Source organism: Acinonyx jubatus, chromosome B1, assembly GCF_027475565.1.
Source record: "Acinonyx jubatus isolate Ajub_Pintada_27869175 chromosome B1, VMU_Ajub_asm_v1.0, whole genome shotgun sequence".
Classification (NCBI taxonomy): Eukaryota; Metazoa; Chordata; class Mammalia; order Carnivora; family Felidae; genus Acinonyx; species Acinonyx jubatus.
In genome coordinates, this window is record NC_069382.1 from 124,996,955 (window position 1) to 125,019,145 (window position 22,191).

The 22,191-nt window shown below is 34.9% G+C and overlaps 1 protein-coding gene and 1 long non-coding RNA gene across 2 annotated transcripts in view; one reads left to right on the top strand and one right to left on the bottom strand.

The window, feature by feature from the left end:
- Positions 1-22,191, bottom strand: part of GRID2 (glutamate ionotropic receptor delta type subunit 2) — a 1,419,162-nt gene that overhangs the window by 289,110 nt on the left and 1,107,861 nt on the right. The window contains exon 11 of the mRNA XM_027060847.2: positions 852-1,164. Within this exon, the coding sequence (XP_026916648.2) occupies positions 852-1,164 (313 nt within the window). The remainder of the gene's footprint in view (positions 1-851; positions 1,165-22,191) is intronic.
- Positions 17,929-22,191, top strand: part of LOC113599767 (uncharacterized) — a 49,720-nt gene continuing 45,457 nt past the window's right edge. The window contains exon 1 of the long non-coding RNA XR_003420663.2: positions 17,929-18,026. This is a non-coding gene — a long non-coding RNA (uncharacterized LOC113599767). The remainder of the gene's footprint in view (positions 18,027-22,191) is intronic.

Sequence of the window (22,191 nt, forward strand, 5' to 3'; positions counted from 1 at the left end):
ATTGACAGTTGTAAATATTAAGGCTAAAGTGTCATGTATCTCCATTGTGACACATATTTCTCCTCTTCAATACATGTGACATGTGACAGGTTTGTAAGAAACTATCAATCCCCTAAGTATATTATTATTTCATTCTGTACAATGGCTGTAGTCTCAAATAAGGAGTTCAATAATTATTATTGTATTCTAAAATGGTAAGAGCCAAAGAATTAACTTGACAATTTTAAAGAGTAGGGTAAATTAAATATTGAATAACAAAACAAAGACATTCTTTACATTTCATTGTTACAGTGAAATTGTAAGTTAAATCACTGGTAAAGATTATATATTAAGATGAAAAATAAAACAAAATTTCTTATCAGAGTCTTAAATTAATCAAAGTTTTTCATTGTCAATGAATATTTTTAATACATTAAACAATGTCTCTGAACAAAGAACAAGTCCTAACGTGTCTTACATATGTAAATAATTAAACAGTATCTGGTCTGGTAGTAAGTTGTTTCATCCTCATAAGGCAATTTCTCAGAATGTCAGAGAAAGGAAAAAAAAAAATTTAGGCGGGAAGGAAGGGGAATCTGATCTTGAGTTTCTTGTGAACCTTATCTCTGACATTTATTTCTGGCTTTGTTGATGAAACTGAACCTACATCAAAAGATAATGAACCATTTTTGCAGGACTCCTGCTGTGTTTGAGATCCTCAAGGAAAGATCTGGAAATGTTCTTTTCTGAGCATTGCTGTGAAGACCCTTTAGAACACTTATTGATGTCAGATACTGAACATTCTTAACTGATTCATGGCATTTGAAACATATCCTTTTCTCATACCAAAATGTTTTTTTTATTCTCCTTACCTTGCTGTACAAAGGATCCGTAGACAAACCACATGGAGTTGTAGAGAGTAGTAGATGTCATTGATCCCATTTGTAATCGTGGGGGATTAAGCCAATTTAGGAGGTAGACCAGAAGACCCACCAGAAGAACAGTGCCAGCAATGCAAGCCCATAGAGAGAGATCAAATGGTGCGAGACAGGCAAACATATCCACTGTCTTTTCAGCCCTTCGAAGTAGTACTCCCACTGAGTAGTCCATGTAGCGTGTTGTAAAGTCCACCACATTCTCACGATCTGGGGTGATGGTTAAAGCAGAAATCCCTATGTCAGCTCTCTGAAAAATTGAAAAGAGAAAATAATAAATTAACAATGTGGAAAACAATTTGATTTGTGGTGCTTCAACTTGCCTGAAGGAAACGAAAATAGATGCCTCAGGCAACATCTTTAGTCTTTTTATATAAACGGAAAAACACTACAGATATTTCTTAGAGGAGAAATCTGTATGAATTTTGCATTTCTTACTGCAAATCTTGCCCCACCAGAGTCAGATAAATGACCTTGTTCATATTATCAGTGCATGTGAAGTCAATGAAGAATATTTCAAACAGATAACATCTGAAGGAAATTGTCTTTTTTTCTTGAGTCCTTTTTATCAAAGCCGTCATTAACACAGTAACAAAGGCAAAACATATTCTAAGGAATGCTTTCTGAGAAAATGTTCCCAAGATATTTTTATTATGTTCTTAAGATGTAAATTATTAGATAGCTTATTTAAAAAAAAAACCCTCAACATAGCATTTACTCTTGGTTTAGATTTCTCTGCATCAAAATTTATATTATTGATTTCTAAATGCATTACAGTCAGAACTTTCATATAGCACTGTTATAGTGTCATTTGCCAAAAGTCTCTACTATGACTTTATTGCACAAATCTCAGAAATGTCTTAACAAAAAATGAAAAATTAAGGAGACATAATTCTTCTCAGAGTAACAACTCTTCTTTTCAATGTGTATCTCCCTAGATTCTCAGTGATAGCATTAAAAATGGCAGTACATGCTATTTTACTTATTTGAAGCACAGAGTAGAATTGTAGGGAGAGCACAGAACAAATGACATATTTAAATTCTATAATATGAGAACACATATTTAAATAACCAGAAGATGTATTTTGTTTGAAATAATGATCCATGGCTGTGATTAAAGCTGTGGGAAGCTCCTTCCAGACAAATAAAAATAATAGTAAATTGTGTGTTGAACATTTTTGCTATTATTTTTCTTCCTTACTTATTGTTTTATGAAGGAAGACAGCAACAGGTTTTATTGCTTTTGGACACCAAACAAAACAGAACAAAAGAAAACAAACAAAACAAAAAAGAAACAAAAAAACATGTGAAGTAACATACCAAACGAAATGCTAAACTGGCTCAAATAAATCTAGTGTCTGAAGTAATAATGGCTTCAAAAATATTCTACATGTATTTAAGAATCATGTGCGTTTGTGTGTGTACATATATATGCACATATATGCATATGTTTATACATACATATCAGTCCATATATATTTGTTGCTAAGTCCAGTACTAAATATTTAAATACATTTTCTTATTTAATCCTTACAATATGAATATAATTCATGAATTGTGTGTTTTCCCCTTGATTTCATAGAGAAACTACAAGAATTGTGTACCTTGTTTAGTTCTCATTGTTTATAAGTATAGAAGTCAATACTAAAGCTAGGTTTTTCTTACTACAAATCAGAGCTCATAACCACTTACCTCATTGCAAAAATCCTTCATTTCATAGAGAAATTTCTCTATGATTTCATAGAGAAACTACAAGAATTGTGTACCTTGTTTAGTTCTCATTGTTTATAAGTATAGAAGTCAATACTAAAGCTAGGTTTTTCTTACTACAAATCAGAGCTCATAACCACTTACCTCATTGCAAAAATCCTTCATTTTCCAAATGATGCATATGGTAGGTGGTTAAGATAACTGGTTTTAGGACAAGTTTTATCTTAACAGAGTCTCAAATTTTGTGGGTTTTTTATTGTAGTATTTATATTGCAACAAGGCCATATTAGTATACACACCATGAGCTTATAATTATTAACAGAGAGGTATTATACTTAATCACATATGTGAAAATAAACTTTCAGAGAAATAATTATTATTGCTTTCAGGCTCATGTTTTATTTATTTATTTATTTATTTATTTATTTATTTATTTATTTTTAAGTAGGTGTCATACTCAACATAAAGGCCAAGGTGGAGCCTGAACTCATACCCTGAGATCAAGACGAGCTGAGATCAAGAGTCGGATGCTTAAATGACTGAGCCACCCAAGTGCCCCTCATATATTTATTTTCTATAGCTAAATATTAGGAATTTGGTCTTTTAAGGTTGAAAAGCTAACCTGGATCCTTATTTCTCCAGTTCTATCTTTTGTAAACTTCAGTTTATCTATTTGTGAAATGAATGTAACTATATTACTGTGACTACTGTGAGTGGACTCATATTATCTTAATCCTAATGGTAATAAATATCTCTCCGAGATTCAATTAGGCTTTCAGAAGTTGCCTTTAGTTTGTCAGGACATTACAGTACTATGGATCAGTAATCCAGTAATTGATGGACTACTGAGCTAATGCATTTTATGACTCAATCACAATCAGAATATTTCACCTATGGAAGAACTTACTGACAAGTTGACTGACTATGTGTAAACTTTCATCAATATTTTTCTAATAATTCAATGTTAACATTTAAATGATCATGAATTGGAAGAGTCACATACTAATTCTACTAATAGGTAAGTATCACGAAGTGAATTTGTATAATGGAGAAAAGATATTTAGGGAATAATGTGTGTTTTCTTTTTGGAAAAGGAAACTGATTATATTGTATATGCTAACGGATTTATTAAATATAATAATTACTTGTCATATTTTTACGGAGAACTAACTTCCTAGGTTCTGGTCCAATTTTAACACTTGGCTACTCTGTTTTCAAGGAGAAATTCCCAGTATTCCTGTGGAGGGCATATCAGAATCATGTGATAAGCTTTTCAAACTGCACAAATACATTTATATACAGACACAATATAAACACATATACACACATTTTCTCATCCCTGAGATATGTATACACCTTTCTAAGAAAGTACTTCATCCTATTCTACAGAATCACAATATTGAGCAGATAATTGTGCTTCATATGAGTATGTGATAGTCCTTACTTGTATTAGAATTTTATTGGAGCAGGAAAAAAAAAAAGCCAAGAACCACTGATTCAAAAAAGTTAACTTCTTGAATATCTCCAAACTACCAAAAATGATCAGAAACAAATGATCATTCCTATCCTCCCTCCCTGCCTCCTTCACTGTCTTCCTTCCTTTTCTTTTCCTCTTCTTTTTTTTCACCTTCTCTCCCTCCCTTCCTTCCTTATCACTTATTTATCTAATTATTTACCTGTCTATGTATGCATATATGTCAATTCACTTTTCCAGTTTCTACATTTCAAATCTTTACTGTCATGAAATCTTTAATTTCCTCAGTAACCACCCCTCCCAACTCTTGAAAGATGACCTTAACTGCTATCTTATAAGGAACATAAAAGATATCAGATTAAAATTCAGGCTTATTTCTACCTTCTACCACTCAACATATATCCTGCACCCAGCCTATTCTATTTAACCTCTATTTACAATGAAAGAACTGTCTTCCTTCCAAAAACCAACCCACCATTAGTAAACTTATCAACCAATTCCCTCTTTCAGATATTTAAACTCCTATCTTTTATGTATTAAACATCATCCTATCAACTAAATTTCCTATGAAAAGATTCTGTAACTCCTTAGCATTAAAATAAAAACAACAAAAAAAGAGAAAAGTCTGTCCTCCTCTCCTACAACTTCTGAATCGCAGTTATTACCTTTACTTCCTCTCTCTTTTTTCACAATTTTCTTTAAAGATTTGTCTCTATTTCCCAATCTCCTAGTAAGTCTGGGAAGATTCTTTTGTACCCATATTGCTAAGCACTCTATTATTCAAGGGACACAGCACTTCTTAAGTTTTGCATTGCTGACTCAAATGGATACAATTTAGTGCTCATCTGTTTAGGTTTCTTGACAACATTTGGCAATGATGACTGCTTTCTCCATCATAAGCACTCTTTTCCTTGGATTTCATGACATGACATAAGCTTCTTTTTCATTTCCTTTTTCAAGCTTATGTTGGCAATCCTCTGGACTTGGGCTTTATAGACTTTTCCCATTTGATCTTTCGCCTAGGCGATCCCATTTATATACATTACTTCCATTGTCCCCATTCATACATCAGATTTACAAATTTATATTTCTAGATATAGATCTGAGGTCTGGAGTCCAGAGTGATTTATGTAACTTCATAATTGATACTTCTATTAGAAGTCTCAAAAATACCTCAGATTTAACATGGCCAAGACCATACTCAGGCTGTTCAACTCTAACTAGTCTTCTCTCAGTGTCTCCTTCCTCAATGAATATCTTTTCACACAAGTCTTAAATCTTGGTGGTTTCATTATCTTTTCCAATCTTACACCTCCTGTCTTATCTGTAACTATTGATTCTACCTCCTGGCAATCCTAATATACATTCGCTTCTCTACTATTGTCAGTTCTCACCATTGCTTTTATGGGCTTATTAAGAGTCTATCTGAAATCTACCTTTTCTTTTTTCTTAATTTCCCTATTGCAGTAAAAGTAATCTTTCTGTTGAGCAAATCTACCTGTCCCTTACACAGCTTAAAGGTTTTCAATGCATTTGCATTGCTCTGAGGAAAAGGATTCAAATCTTTAACATAACCTATACATCTTTAGATGGATTATCCTCAACCTGCCTCAACATATATATATATACTGGACTATTTTTCTTTCCAGCACTACTTCCTGATGCATGGTCTTTGTACATGTTATTTCCATTGAATGGATTGTCCTTCCTGAAAATTCTTCAAGTAAACTCATATTCATATTCATAAATCAGCTCAATTATCACTTCCTCGGGGAAGCTATCCATGACCCCCATGATTAGAATAATAATTCTTGTTATTTATACTACCAGAAGTCTATATCCCTCACTTCTTTAGCAGTTCTGACAGTTGTAATTTTACAAATATTTGTGTGATCCTTTGAATAATGTCTGACTTTTCTACTAGACTGCAAGCTCCATGACTAGTTTTTATTTTTGTTTTAAATTGACATATTCCTGGTATCTACCACCTTTGTTTGGCATAGATTCATGATCAATAAAAACTTGCTTCACATGTAAAGAAAGATGGAACATTCACTGGATGCTTGTTATTCAATTCTTATAAATCTCTTCTATTCTTCAGCATTCCCAACAGAAAGAGATTTTTACAGAATAAAAACAAAATAGTAATATAAAATTTATGAAGTTTTATAGCAGTAATAAAAAATTTGTATCTTAATGAATAATTGCCTCAATAATTAAAATAAGGTTCTTGGTTTATTAATATGTTTCTATTTATGCTATTTGTCATTAGCTAAGGTAATCAAGAGTCTACTATAGTAGGTTTAATATATTTCAAAATATTAATATATGTCAAATGTTTAATGAATAAGTGATTATTTAAATTTTAGTAAGAACTAACTCTAAAATTGGAATATAAAGAATTTTTTTCAAAATATTCGAATTACACAGTCTAAATGTTTTCATTGAAAGAAGATAAAAGATTTGTATTATTTCAAGTCATGAAAAGGAGATGGGTGGACATTACAAGGGGGCATGGCTAATAAGCCATACAATAATTGAATCTTAGAAGCATAAACTTAGAGAGCTTGGAAAACATTTGTTCTAAATTTAATCTGAAATAAATGGTCATGTCTCACAAATAATTATCTAATTTACGCTTGACCATAATGCTAGGGACATTATATTAGTAATATTACACATTTTTTTAATGCTTAGTATATATCTAGTGCCATGTCATATGTTCCAAGTCCATTATTTTTTTAATATTATAAGTCCAATTGCATCTTTTCAAGATGAACAATTTATATTTGACATATTCCAATTAACACAAAGCTTTCATTATATAAGGAACTGATATCTGCTCCCCTATATATCTTCTATTAAGTGTCTTAACGTTGTCATCTATACATCACATTATAAATCTGAATAGATGTACCTAATCTTTCAAATACTTGAAAAGTACTATTTTATTCTCCAATTGGAAATAACTATTTTAACACTAAAAACAATTTGCTTTTACACTCTTCTCAAAATATGGTTTCCATATCCCTCAAAATACTGATCATTTTCTTACAAACATAATCTAATTAATCAATGTTTCCTCAACTGATATGAATAATATAGTTTTTGAAAATAAAATTAAAGCTTGGATCATTTTTACTAGGTGAAGTACAACATTGCCTTAAACTAAACTTATGGTCAAACATATTTCTAAATGAAACACTATCAATCTAGAACTTCTCATAAGTCCTATGGAATTGATTTTGAACCAAATGCTGGATTTTATATTTGTCTATCATCAGTTTCATTCTTTGGTTCTTTGGTCTTTCACATCTATTGGAAACATTTTGAATTGTTACCTATCAATCACTACATCAACATTTTCTGCTAGCCTTGGTTCATTTGGATGTCTGAGAAGCAGGCTTTAATTCTTCACCCACATTGCTAGCAAGATATTGATAAAAAAATACATGGGCAAATCCCAGTCATTGCAATTTGCCTCTAAAGTTCTTCCAACTCTGATGGTAGCTCATTAGTTAACACTCCAAAATGTTTTTTTAATCACCCACAAGTATCCTTTATTATAGTGTAATCCAACAAGGCTTCTCTATATAGTTTTTAAGTACTTTGTAAAAGGCATTATTAAACTCAAAATGCACGTGTAACCAGATTTTCATTTTCCAATGATAGTTCACGGTATCAAAAACAAAAATGAACTGCTTACTTATTTTATCACCTATAACACATCAGATCAATAATCCATCCTGTACTTTTTCAGAGAATAAAATCAAAGTCACTAGTCAAGCAGAATGGATTTTTTTTTGTAATTTTAAATATGTCAGTCTCCAACTGTATAACATTCCCCTTTTTCATGTTTTGTACATATTATCCATAGCAACTCATAAGTCACCTCAGAAAATGCACTAATTGCCCTAGGATATCATTCATTTGAACCTAGAAATTTGAATTGATTAAAAGTACATACAATGAGCTTTAATTTCCTTGAGATTCTTTACCCTTTATATCTCCCACCTTAAGGATTTTTTGCATAAAGTGGAAGGAAAATAGTTATTGAAGAGTTTTGGCACATATTTAACAAGTATTAGGTCTCTCTCTGCATATCCAACTTCTTAAACTATATATTTCCTTCTCTTGCTCTTCAAAAGAATGGACTGATCATAGATTTTTAAAATTTCTTGACAGTCTGCTTAAATATTATTTTATATTCTTTGGTGTTCAAATAGTGTTTTAGTGTAAAAATTCTAAGTTTGCTTGTGAGAAAGCAGATGTTAAAGAAATTCTAAAGGACGAAGAAAAGAAAGGTGATGAAAAGAAAGAAGAATGTTATCTTTCATCTTCAGCTAAAGATACATGACATGACTTCGGGTCAGTAGCCAAGCTTTCATCATTTGAAGATTACTCATCTGTACAATAAATGGATTATAACTGGTAATATAAGAGCCCTTTTAACTCTGAAATTTTAGTGCTAAAAATTATTTATTGAGACCTTATTATATAATTATTCTATGTTTGTTAATAGAGGAATATATGTGTTTTGGTTCTAAAGACTTTAAAGTTTCGAGGAGAAGATGGCGGCCTAGGAGGACACTGGGCTTACCGCGTCCTGCTGATCACTTAGATTCCACCTACACCTGCCTAAATAACCCAGAAAACCACCAGAAGACTAGCGGAATGGAGTCTCCAGAGCCAAGCCCAGACGAGAGGCCCACGGAAGAGGGTACGAAGGGCGGACTGGCGGGAGGGAGCCGGGGCGGAGGAGAGGCCCGCCGGCCAAGCAGAGCCCCCGAGTCTGGCTTGTAAAAGCGGAAGGGCCGGACGGAGTATGTTCCGACAGCAAGCTGGAATTGACATCTGGAAGGTTATAAGCTAACAGCTCTGCTCGGAGGGCAGGAAGGCTGGAGGACAACGGGAGGGAGAGTTGCTGAGCCCCGGGACGACAGAGCTCAGTTTGGCGGGGAACAAAGGTGCTCGCCAGCGCCATCTCCCTCGCCCATCCCCCAGCCAAAATCCCAAAGGGAACCAGTTCCTGCCAGGGAACTTGCTTGCAGCGTGCAAACACCCAACGCTGTGCTTCTGAGGATCCACACCTCCGGCAGTGGGCCTGACTCCCTCCTGCTGCCACAGGGCCCCTCCTGAAGTGGATCACCTAAGGAGAAGCGAGCTAAGCCTGCCCCTCGTGCCCTCGTGCACCTTGCCTATCCACCCCAGCTAATATGCCAGATCCCCAGCACCACAAGCCTGGCAGTGTGCAAGTAGCCCAGACGGGCCATGCCACCTCATAGTGAATCCCGCCCCTAGGAGAGGGGAAGAGAAGGCACACACCAGTCTGACCGCGGCCCCAGCAGTGGGCTGGGGGCAGACATCAGGACTGACTGCGGCCCCGCCCACCAACGCAAGTTATTCAAGGCGGCACAGGGGAAGTGCCCCGCAGTCCCGCACCACTCCACGGACTATCCAAAATGATGAAACGGAAGAATTCCCCTCAGAAAACGTCCAGGAAATAACAACAGCCAATGAACTGATCAAAAAGGATTTAAACAATATAACAGAAAGTAAATTTAGAATAATAGTCACAAAATTAATCGCTGGGCTTGAAAACAGTATAAAGGACAGCAGAGAATCTCTTGCTACAGACATCAAGGGACTAAGGAACAGCCAGGAGGAGCTAAAAAATGCTATCAACGAGTTGCAAAATAAAATGGAGACAACTACGGCTCGGATTGAAGAGGCAGAGTAGAGAATAGGTGAACTAGAAGATAAAATTATGGAAAAAGAAGAAGCTGAGAAAAAGAGAGATAAAAAAATCCAGGAGTATGAGGGGAAAATTAGAGAACTAAGTGATGCACTAAAGAGAAATAATATGCCCATAATTGGTATTCCAGAGGAGGAAGAGAGAGGGAAAGGTGCTGAAGGTGTACTTGAAGAAATAATAGCTGAGAACTTCCCTGACCTGGGGAAGGAAAAAGGCATTGAAATCCAAGAGGCACAGAGAACTCCCTTCAGACATAACTGGAATTGATCTTCTGCATGACATATCATAGTGAAACTGGCAAAATACAAGGATAAAGAGAAAATTCTGAAAGCAGCAAGGGATAAACATGCTCTAACATATAGAGGGAGACCTAGAAGACTCGTGACTGATCTCTCTTCTGAAACTTGGCAGGCCAGAAAGGAATGGCAGGAGATCTTTAATGTGATGAACAGAAAAAATATGCAGCCGAGAATCCTTTATCCAGCAAGTCTGTCATTTAGAATAGAAGGAGAGATAAAGGTCTTCCCAAACAAACAAAAACTGAAGGAATTTGTCACCACTAAACCAGCCCTACAAGAGATCCTAAGGGGGATCCTGTGAGACAAAGTACCAGAGACATCACTACAAGCATGAAACCTACGGACATCACAATGACTCTAAACCCATATCTTTCTATAATAACACTGAATGTAAATGGACTAAATGCGCCAACCAAAAGACATACGGTATCAGAATGGATAAAAAAGCAAGACCCATCTATTTGCTGTCTACAAGAGACTCATTTTAGACCTGAGGACACCTTCAGATTGAGAGTGAGGGGATGGAGAACTATTTATCACGCCACTGGAAGTCAAAAGAAAGCTGGAGTAGCCATACTTCTATCAGACAAACTAGACTTTAAATTAAAGGCTGTAACAAGAGATGAAGAAGGGCATTATATAATAATCACAGGGTCTATCCATCAGGAAGAGCTAACAATTATAAATGTCTATGTGCCGAATACAGGAGCCCCCAAATATATAAAACAATTACTCACAAACATAAGCAACCTTATTGATAAGAATGTGGTAATTGCAGGGGACTTTAACCCTCCACTTACAGAAATGGATAGATCATCTAGACACACGGTCAATAAAGAAACAAGGGCCCTGAATGATACATTGGATCAGATGGACTTGACAGATATATTTAGATCTCTGCATCCCAAAGCAACAGAATATACTTTCTTCTCGAGTGCACATGGAACATTCTCCAAGATAGATCATATCCTGGGTAACAAAATAGCCCTTCATAAGTATACAAGAATTGAAATCATACCATGCATACTTTCAGACCACAATGCTATGAACCTTGAAACCAACCACAGGAAAAAGTCCGGAAAACCTCCAAAAGCATGGAGGTTAAAGAACACCCTACTAAGGAATGAGTAGGTCAACCAGGCTATTAGAGAAGAAAATAAAAAATATATGGAAACAAACGAAAATGAAAATACAACAATCCAAACGCTTTGGGATACAGTGAAGGCAGTCCTCAGAGGAAAATACATTGCAATCCAGGCCTATCTCAAGAAACAAGAAAAATCCCAAATACAAAATCTAACAGCACACCTAAAGGAAACAGAAGCAGAACAGCAAAGGCAGCCTAAACCCAGCAGAAGAAGAGAAATAATAAAGATCAGAGCAGAAATAAACAATATAGAATCTAAAAACACTGTAGAGCAGATCAACGAAACCAAGAGTTGGTTTTTTGAAAAAATAAACAAAATTGATAAACTTCTAGCCAGGTTTCTCAAAAATAAAAGGGAGATGACCCAAACAGATAAAATCATGAATGAAAATGGAATTATTACAACCAATCCCTCAGAGATACAAGCAATTATAAGGGAATACTATGAAAAATTATATGCCAACAAACTGGACAACCTGGAAGAAGTGGACAAATTCCTAAACACCCACACGCTTCCAAAACTCAATCAGGAGGAAATAGAAAGCTTGAACAGACCCATAACCAGCAAAGAAATTGAATCAGTCATCAAAAATCTCCCAACAAATAAGAGTCCAGGACCAGATGGCTTCCCAGGGGAGTTCTACCAGACGTTTAAAGCAGAAATAATACCTATCCTTCTTAAGCTATTCCAAAAAATAGAAAGGGAAGGAAAACTTCCAGACTCATTCTATGAAGCCAGTATTACTTTGATTCCTAAACCAGTAGAGACTCATTAAAAAAAGAGAACTACAGGCCAATATCCCTGATGAATATGGATGCAAAAATTCTCAATAAGATACTAGCAAATCGAATTCAACAGCATATAAAAAGAATTATTCACTGTGATCAAGTGGGATTCATTCCTGGGATGCAGGGCTGGTTCAACATTCGCAAATCAATGTGATACATCACATTAATAAAAGAAAAGATAAGAACCATATGATCCTGTCAATCGATGCAGAAAATGCATTTGACAAAATTCAGCAACGTTTCTTAATAAAAACCCTCAAGAAAGTCGGGATAGAAGGAATATACTTAAAGATCATAAAAGCCATTTATGAAAAGCCCACAGCTAACATCATCCTCAGTGAGGAAAAACTGAGAGCTTTTTCCCTGAGATCAGGAACACGACAGGGATGTCCACTCTCACCACTGTTGTTTAACATAGTGTTGGAAGTTCTAGCATCAGCAATCAGACAACAAAAGGAAATCAAAGGCATAAAAATTGGCAAAGATGAAGTCAAGCTTTCACTTTTTGCAGATGACATGATATTATACATGGAAAATCCAATAGACTCCACCAAAAGTCTGCTAGAACTGATACATGAATTCAGCAACGTCTCAGAATACAAAATCAATGTACAGAAATCAGTTGTATTCTTATACACTAACAATGAAGCAACAGAAAGCAGAAAGACAAATAAAGAAACTGATCCCATTCACAATTGCACCAAGAAGCATAAAATACCTAGGAATAAATCTAACCAAAGATGTAAAAGATCTGTATGCAGAAAACTATTGAAAGCTTATGAAGGAAATTGAAGAAGATAAAAAGAAATGGAAAAACATTCCGTGTTCATGGATTGGAAGAATAAATATTGTCAAAATGTCAATACTACCCAAAGCTATCTACACATTCAATGCAATCCCAATCAAAATTGTACCAGCATTCTTCTCGAAACTAGAACCAGCAATCCTAAAATTCATATGGAACCACAAAAGGCCCCGAATAGCCAAAGTAATTTTGAAGAAGAAGACCAAAGCAGGAGGCATCACCATCCCAGACTTTAGCCTCTACTACAAAGCTGTCATCATCAAGACAGCATGGTATTGGCACAAAAACAGACACATAGACCAATGGAATAGAATAGAAACCCCAGAACTAGACCCACAAACGTATGGCCAACTAATCTTTGACAAAGCAGGACAGGATATCCAATGGAAAAAAGACAGTCTCTTTAACAAATGGTTCTGGGAGAACTGGACAGCAACATGCAGAAGGTTGAAACTAGACCACTTTCTCACACCATTCACAAAAATAAACTCAGAATGGATAAAGGACCTGAATGTGAGACAGGAAACCATCAAAACCCTAGAGGAGAAAGCAGGAAAAGACCTCTCTGAGCTCAGTCGTAGCAATTTCTTACTTGACACATTCCCAAAGGCAAGGGAATTAAAAGCAAAAATGAACTACTGGGACCTTATGAAGATAAAAAGCTGCTGCACAGCAAAGGAAACAACCAACAAAACTAAAAGGCAACCAACGGAATGGGAAAAGATATTTGCAAATGACACATCAGACAAAGGGCTAGTATCCAAAATCTATAAAGAGCTCACCAAACTCCACACCCGAGAAACAAATAACCCAGTGAAGATATGGGCAGAAAACATGAATAGACACTTCTCTAAAGAAGACACCTGGATGGCCAACAGACACATGAAAAGATGCTCAATGTCGCTCCTCATCAGGGAAATACAAATCAAAACCACACTCAGATATCACCTCACGCCAGTCAGAGTGGCCAAAATGAACAAATCAGGAGAGTATAGGTGCTGGAGAGGATGTGGAGAAACGGGAACCCTCTTGCACTGTTGGTGGGAATGCAAATTGGTGCAGCCACTCTGGAAAACAGTGTGGAGGTCCCTCAAAAAATTAAAAATAGACCTACCCTATGACCCAGCAGTAGCACTGCTAGGAATTTACCCAAGGGATTCAGGAGTACTGATGCATAGGGGCACTTGTACCCCAATGTTTATAGCAGCACTCTCAACAATAGCCAAATTATGGAAAGAGCCTAAATGCCCATCAACTGATGAATGGATAAAGAAATTGTGGTTTATATACAGAATGGAGTACTATGTGGCAATGAGAAAGAATGAAATATGGCCCTTTGTAGCAATGTGGATGGAACTGGAGAGTGTGATGCTAAGTGAAATAAGCCATACAGAGAAAGACAGATACCGTATGTTTTCACTCTTATGTGGATCCTGAGAAACTTAACAGAAACCCATGGGGGAGGGGAAGGAAAAAAAAAAAGTTAGAGTGGGAGAGAGCCAAAGCGTAAGAGACTCTTAAAAACTGAGAACAAACTGAGGGTTGATGGGAGGTGGGAGGGAGGGGAGGGTGGGTGATGGGTATTGAGGAGGGCACCTTTTGGGATGAGCACTGGGTGTTGTATCGAAACCAATTTGACAATAAATTTCATACATTGAAAAAAAAAAAGACTTTAAAGTTTCAATAGACCTCTCCAGGTAAATAAAGTATATAAGTTATTACTATCCATAGGAGAAACCAAAGCAGAAGTACTGGGGAAAAGAAAAATAACCAAATTGTCAAATTAATACAAAATTATTTTTTTTTCAATGTCAAGATTTTATGTATTTCTTTGAAAGAAACAGATATATTTTAATATGTCACTGTTGTAGATTAGTATTTCAGTTTCTTACCAACACATAACAAAAATTAATTATGTTTCAAATACACCACTGGAAATGATTAAATCTCCAGGTAGACCAATGAAATTGTTGTTAAACTGACTTTTATTCTGAAATTAAGATCATACTTAATAATTCTAGAAAATGTTTAAAGGACAAAAAGTTATAAAGAAGACATTTAAATCTAATAAGACAACCACACTTAATGTTTTCATATCTTTACTTTTACACTTTTATACAAGTATTTGTGAACTCATGGAAAGAATGGTATTAATTTGATTATAGTTTAGCACCTGATAAGGCAGCTAATAATCCAATTAACATAAGTACTAAGGAGATTTTACTTACTACTATCACTACTATTTAATATTTACATAGTGCCTGCTATGCACTAAATACTTTTCAATGATTAATTCAGTAAATCTTCACAAATACCCCGTGATCATGACCTGAGCTAAGACCAGGAGTTGATGCTTAACCAAGTGAGCCACGCAGGGGTTCCTGTTTATTTTTCTTTTCTTTCTTTCGTTTTTTTTTTTTTTTGAAAAAAAATCAAATGCTTGTGTGAAATTTTTAATTTGATTTGGAGTTTTATGTCACAATTTCATTTTTCTTTGTAGTTGTCTATGTGAGAAAAACTTTGATAAGCCAATTGATAAACCAAAGTATTGAGTCATACTCTGAGTAGTTTTGAATGGAATCTGTCCAATTATTTTTATATTCCTAGATAATTTGTAAACAAGGTTCCTAGTTCAATAGAACTTCTTTCTGTCATTGTAGTAACATACGGCTTCTTTAATGGGAGGTTTTTTTTGTTTTTGTTCTTGTTTTTGTTTTTAAGAGGGGGTTTTAGAGGGGGTTTCTGTTTAGTTTCTACAGGATTCTTAACTTTCCTCATTTACTACCCTCACTTTACCTTCATTAAAACATCTGCAAAGAGCACGTGTCTTCTCTATTTCCGCTTCTCCAGGAAGTAATGATTCCCTGAGGTTATTGCTGTGGCACACTTACCACTTAGTCCCTTCCCCTTAGCTAGTGCTGCGGTTTACCAAGTTCCAGGTTTGTGTTCCACACATTAACACTTGCTAAGTTAAATTTTCTCTTCTGCTTCATGCATAATCTCTTTCTTTTAAATGGAGTCATTTAAGTCTTTCTTCTCCCTCTTCTCATAGATTTGTAATCTCAGTTGGGACTCCAACTGAATCTGTTGGGATTTTCTGTTGGGATTTTATATACTTATAGATAATTTGAAGAATATAGTGATCTCTGTGTGGGATTTTCTGTGGTCAGATGTGATTTTATTTGTATTTGTAGGTGATTTTATAATTTGGGGAATGAGGCATGGGAAGTCTCAAATGCATGTGGCTGCTCTTTCCCAATTTGATCTCAAATGACACTTATATTTTGGTCATTTTTTATGATCATTATATGCATTTTACCTGTTTTTATTAATAATCTAAAACAAGGAGTAATATAATTTCCTCATGTTAAATAATTACTCTATTTCTGAAATAAATCCTATTTGGTAATACTTGATTATATTTTAATTTGCTGATGGGTCAAATTTAAATGGATACATTTTAGGATTTTGGGATATATCCATATTCATAAGTGATACTTCATATTGTTTTCTTTTTGTGTGTGGTATCATTGTTAGATTTGGTTTGGAGGGATATTCTAGCTTTATAAAAGTAATTGGATAACTTTTATGAAATGTTTTAATCATTTGTCCTATTCTTTCCTGAAAGGAATGAAGAAAATAAGTAATAACCTTGATTAATTTGCTTATAAATAATTTTGGTATATTTGAAAAATAATTGTAGTTGTTTTTTCTTGAGTCAATTTTAATTATGGGATGTTTCCTCGACAATAATTCATTTATTAAGATTTTTCAAATTAATTATTATAGAGTTGTGTTTATTATCTATTTAAACTTGTGAACATTTTCCTTATTTGATATACACTTTCTCTTTTTCAATGTAACTATTTATGCATCCCATTCTATTAACCCAGACTTGCCAGAAGTTTGTTTTTGTTTAGGTATTTTCAAAGAACTGAGATTTTTTTCCCTTTACCAATTCTATATTTATAAATTTTAAAGTATGAATTTTTACTTTATTATTACTTAAACTTTAGTAGTTTTCATTGGGGTTTTATTATTTTATTTATTGAGATGAATGCATGCTTCCTTATTTTAATTTAATAATTAAATAGGCCTTAAAAATTCACATTTTTTTAAAAGTTTCAAAAACAATTTTCTTGTAGTTCTTCATCTTTATTTTTTAAATAGAATGTATGTTTAGTTTTTATTTCTTCTTTTGCTCTAAAACTAGTTTAGGAGGGTTTGCTCTTTTTAATTTTTGTTCACTTATTTTTAATTTTCAAGTGGTTTGAGATTTTATCTTGTAGTTGCTTAAAATACTTTTATTAATTTTAGTTTCCTCGTATTTTGAACAGGTAATTTGTTAAGTATTATTTATTTTATGTAGAAACTAAGGAGTTTCAGGGGGTACCTAATATATTATCATATTTTCTAATTTACCTATGAGCCCTCACTATCTGTAGGAAACAAATTTATCTAAGTAAACTTCATTAATTATACTATTTATATTGTATTTAATACTTTACAAATTTAAAAAAGTAAGTAATTTAGCCACAATTCAAAATTAGCAGATTCTATGCAAGAGTCCAAACTTGGCATTTTTGTAAAAATTGGAATATGTAGCAATATATTTTCATGGATCTGAGAGGCAGCTGCCCCTTTAGAAAGTGCAGGAAATTTCCAATTAACTTTAGCTCTCACCATGCAAGCACAGTGCATGCATATGCACTTATATCCAATTTCACTCATTTATCTTTGCCTGTTCTCTGTTAAGTATTTCAGTTTATAATCCTCCACTCTTTCTTGATGTTATTAACCTAACCTATCACCATGGCAGATTACAAAAACAACCAGAAAATTCTTCCCATTTCCATACACATGCCCTGTTGCCATGTGACCCTACAGCTCTTCCCACAAGGTGGTCCAGCCTATTTCCCTATCCTTTTGATCTGGGATTAGCCAGTGATGTGGCACTCAGTGGGAGAGAAGCATTATGATACAAGTAGAGCCTTGAAAGGTTTGCGCAATGGAGCTTGCCCTTTATCTTGCTGTGCTTGGAACCCTGGACCACCATGTGACTGAACACTAACTTGCCTGCTGGAGAACAAGAAGCCACGCAGAGGATAACAGTGGTGCCACTGAGCCTCAACAGTGAGTAGACAGTCAAATGTTATGCTTTCGGTTGAGCTCACGGCTTGCTCTTAGCTGCACTCTGTACTCTTCCAAATTAGGGCAATTTATGGCATTTGTACAGGGTACCTGGAAAGCTAAAATTTCTTAGGACTGAGCTTTCCTGAAATCTGACAACTTCTGGTTGATGAGAGCCACCCTTCCTTAATTTACAGTAATGTATTTAATTTTCTTCTGTTATAGTTATTTGAGCATATCATTTGAAAATTTAAAAAGGGAGGTTGGATGCTTATATTTGCTCAAAAAAGTGAATAGGAGTTTCACAAATTGCCCCAAAGTTTATGACCATAGTTTGTAAAAATGTCTTCCAAACTCAGTAGACACATAAGAAGAGGAGCATCTTGGCAATGCTCAAATATGAGAGGGTAGTGAATATTGTCAGCTAATTAGAAAGTTTTTTTTCCCAAGTTTTAGCTGTTAAAAATGTGGGAATAGGGATTTTCTAGCTTAGACTTCCAATAAAATATGTGAATTTGTCAGATAAGTTAAACCATATGAGTCCATTTAGCTCAACATGTAAAACGGCTCAATGTAAAAACAAAACACAACAGAAAAGCATATGTATTACAGCACTGGCTAATAAAGTTGGCATTGATACAATATAAAAAAGCAAAACTAAGAAGAAAAATAAATTTGAATATTAAATTGTAAAAGCAATATTACAAATACATTCTAGTTTTTAAAGGGAGAAAACATAAAACCTGCCTATTCTTTTCTTACCAGTAGAAGAAATGCCCACAATATCACTGGCTGAAACATCATATAGAAGTTCTATAACTAACAGACCCAGGCTGATAAAGTTCTAGTGTTAGGAATCAGACTAATTTTCTCTTGCTCTGCTCTCCTCGGTACATAGCTTTCAACTCATGATTTAAGATGGTTGATTGAGCTCCAGCCATTTTACTGACATTTTAGTGAGGAGGAATGACGAGCATCAGAATAAAAAGAATCCTTGCTTTAAACAAAGCTTTGTATTATACTTCTATTTAATTTCCATTGGTTAGAACTTAGTCACATGATCACACTATCTCCAGAGAATAGCCAGGAAATATATATTATGGCCAGTCTGTATCTGGCTATAACTCAGGAGCTGTATTACTAAAAAAGAAGAGAATAGATATAAGGACAATTAGCAGTCTTTTCGACATTTCCTCATAGATAACCATTGTTTCAAGATACTGATGTAAGTCCTTTAGACTCTTTTCTGTTTTTACATATTAATGTATATTTTCCCCCAAATTTAATATAATAATATAATCTTTGAGTAAAACACACACACACACACACACACACACACACACACACACACACCCCACATAGAACTAGTCAGTTTTTAAAAAATTTTTTTTTAATGTTTATTTATTTTTGAGACAGAGAGAGAGAGACAGAGCACGAACGGGGGAGGGTCAGAGAGAGTGGGAGACCCAGAATCTGAAACAGGCTCCAGGCTCTGAGCTGTTAGCACAGAGCCTGATGCAGGACTCAAACTCATGGACCACGAGATCATGACCTGAGCCGAAGTCTGACGCTTAACCGACTGAGCCACCCAGGTGCCCCAAGTCAGTTTTTTTAAGGCTGCACAGAACTTTAAAGAACTATTTTTGTCACCTTTAAATTATCAGCACATAAAAGATGGTAGGCACGCAACAAGTGTTTACTGATTATGATGATATTCTGATTAATTCAATCATTCCCTTTTAATGATTTTTAGAAATCTTCCTTTTTCTCGCCTATTATAATGAATAGATGTTTAATCTTGCAACTTAGTGCATATTCAATTGAAAAATGTTTCTTGGAGCTTGCCACACTGATATTTCTAGAAATGAATGTTTTATTATTTTAATAGATGGATGTTTTGTCACTGACACCCACCATAGTGACAAAAGCAGTATTATGATTATTATTATTATTATTATTATTGTTATTATTTTGAGAGACAGAAAGAGAGAGAGAGACAGAACACAAGTCGGGAGGGACAGAGAGGGAGACAGAATTTGAAGCAGGCTCCAGGCTGTGAGAACAGAGCCAGGCACAGGGCTTGAACTCACAAACTGTGAGATAATGACCTGAGCCTAAGTCAGACACTTAACCAACTGAGCCACCCAGATGCCCCACAAAAGCAGTATTATTAGTTTAGTTTCTATATTGTCACTCTTTTCTCTAAGCCTCTTCCAAGAAACCACATGCCATCCCTTCTCCAATATTCTCTCTCTTCATCAGGCCCCATGCCCATTCACATAATGATCTAATTTTAAAGTCCTTCTAGGAACAGTTTAGTTTTCAGTAGTCTCCAAACCCCAGCTTTTCTTTTTCAGTTTAAATATTTTGGCTTAAGTATTTAAATTTATATTTTATTTATATAAATATTTTCCCTCTCTCTCTCTCTCTCTCTCTCTCTCCCCCTCTCTCTTATATTTTTAGCAGAGTTTATGGCATTTCCCTCCCTGGAGCTTACCATTATTCTTCCTTTATCTGTTTTTTTTTTCCCTATATCTCTTATGTAGTACTTATCCTATAAATACCTGTTTATCTTCAAATTATAAAATTCTTGAAGCAAGAGCTTTATGTTCATTGTCCTCTATCCTCCTAATAAGTATTTTTCACACTGCTTTGCCCACAGTAGATTTGAAAAACAAAAACAAAAACAAAAAACAAAAAGTCTTTGGACTTGCATGTTCTATGTTATATGGTGAAGGAAATATGTGTTTTTATACAAACCTAAATTTTGACAGAAAAGGAATAGGTGTCAGGCAGTGTGCTGCCAAAGAAAATCTCTGTTATTATGAAGAAGTCATTGCCTTTATGTTTTTTCCCATATCAAGCCATTAGCCAGAGCTTCCAACTTGAGTAGCCTAGGTTTTAATGTTTTCAGTCCTCATATTGAGGCACACCGCCACATATGCTTGCTGGACAACCTTGTACAAGAGGTATCACTACCCTATTAACACTGAGGACAGGTCAGAGGCTATGAGAAGGTGAGTAGTGTGCCCAATGTTATAGGTGAAAAAATTGTGGAGTTGGCCATGCCCACCATAGTGTGCTTGCTAAATATGATAAATTGTTTTGCTTTTAGAGTTTCTGCGTGATCTCTTTCTCCTAACTGCCTGCCTAATATTTATTCACTAATTCATTAAAAAAATTGGCATGTATATGCTTTTAAATTATTACTCTTATTTTTCTGACTTTTGATTTGCCCCTAAGCAATACTCATACTAGGAAAGTAATTAGGACATAAAGATTAAGACATGTTAGTGGATATGCATGTATATGAATGAGCAATTAAGGCATTACAGGCAATTATAAGAATCTGAATAATTCTCACACTGAATAACTTGGAAAAACTCTTGGAAGGTTTTGGGGAGACAGTGGTATGATCTGACTTACATTTTTAAATAATCCATTTGGCAACTGTGTTGAAAATAGATTATAGTAAGAAACAGCTACAGCATGATAAGTAGTTAAGAGGCTATGGAAGTAGTCACAAAGAAAGAAAATGGTGGCTTGCACCAATGGGTAGTGGTGGGGTTGTGAAAAATGATCCTATTTAGGATATATCCCAGATTTATAGCCAGAAAAATCTGCTGGTGCATAGTGTATGAGGTATGGCAGAGAAAAGAGAAGTCAGGGTAATTTATAGGTTTCGGACTGAGTAAACTAAAGATTGGAGTTGCCATATACTATAACAGGGAAGGCTTTAGGTAGAATAGGTTGAGGAGAGTGAAATCAGGAATTCTGTTTTGAGCATATAATGTTTGGGATACCCGTTAGACATCTAAGAGAAAATGTTGAGTAGGTCGTAAGAAATAAGTGTCTGCAGTTCCAGTGAGATACCTGGGCTAAAGAAACAACTTTGGAAATGGTTAACTCGTAGATGATAATTAAATTCTTGAGACTGGATGAGTTCAGCAGAAGCTGAAGAGTAGAGCAAAGAAAGTATTGGATGTATGTTGGATCTCTCCATCTAGTCTGCATATTGCCCCACCTCTCATTTAGCTATCTAGCTCTTGGAGAACAAAAATTCTGTGTTTGACATTCTATGTATTCCCCACAATGCCAGCTATACATTAGGCCCCAATAAACACTTAATGCTGAGTGAGACTCAAGCTACAAAGTTATTTATAAATTG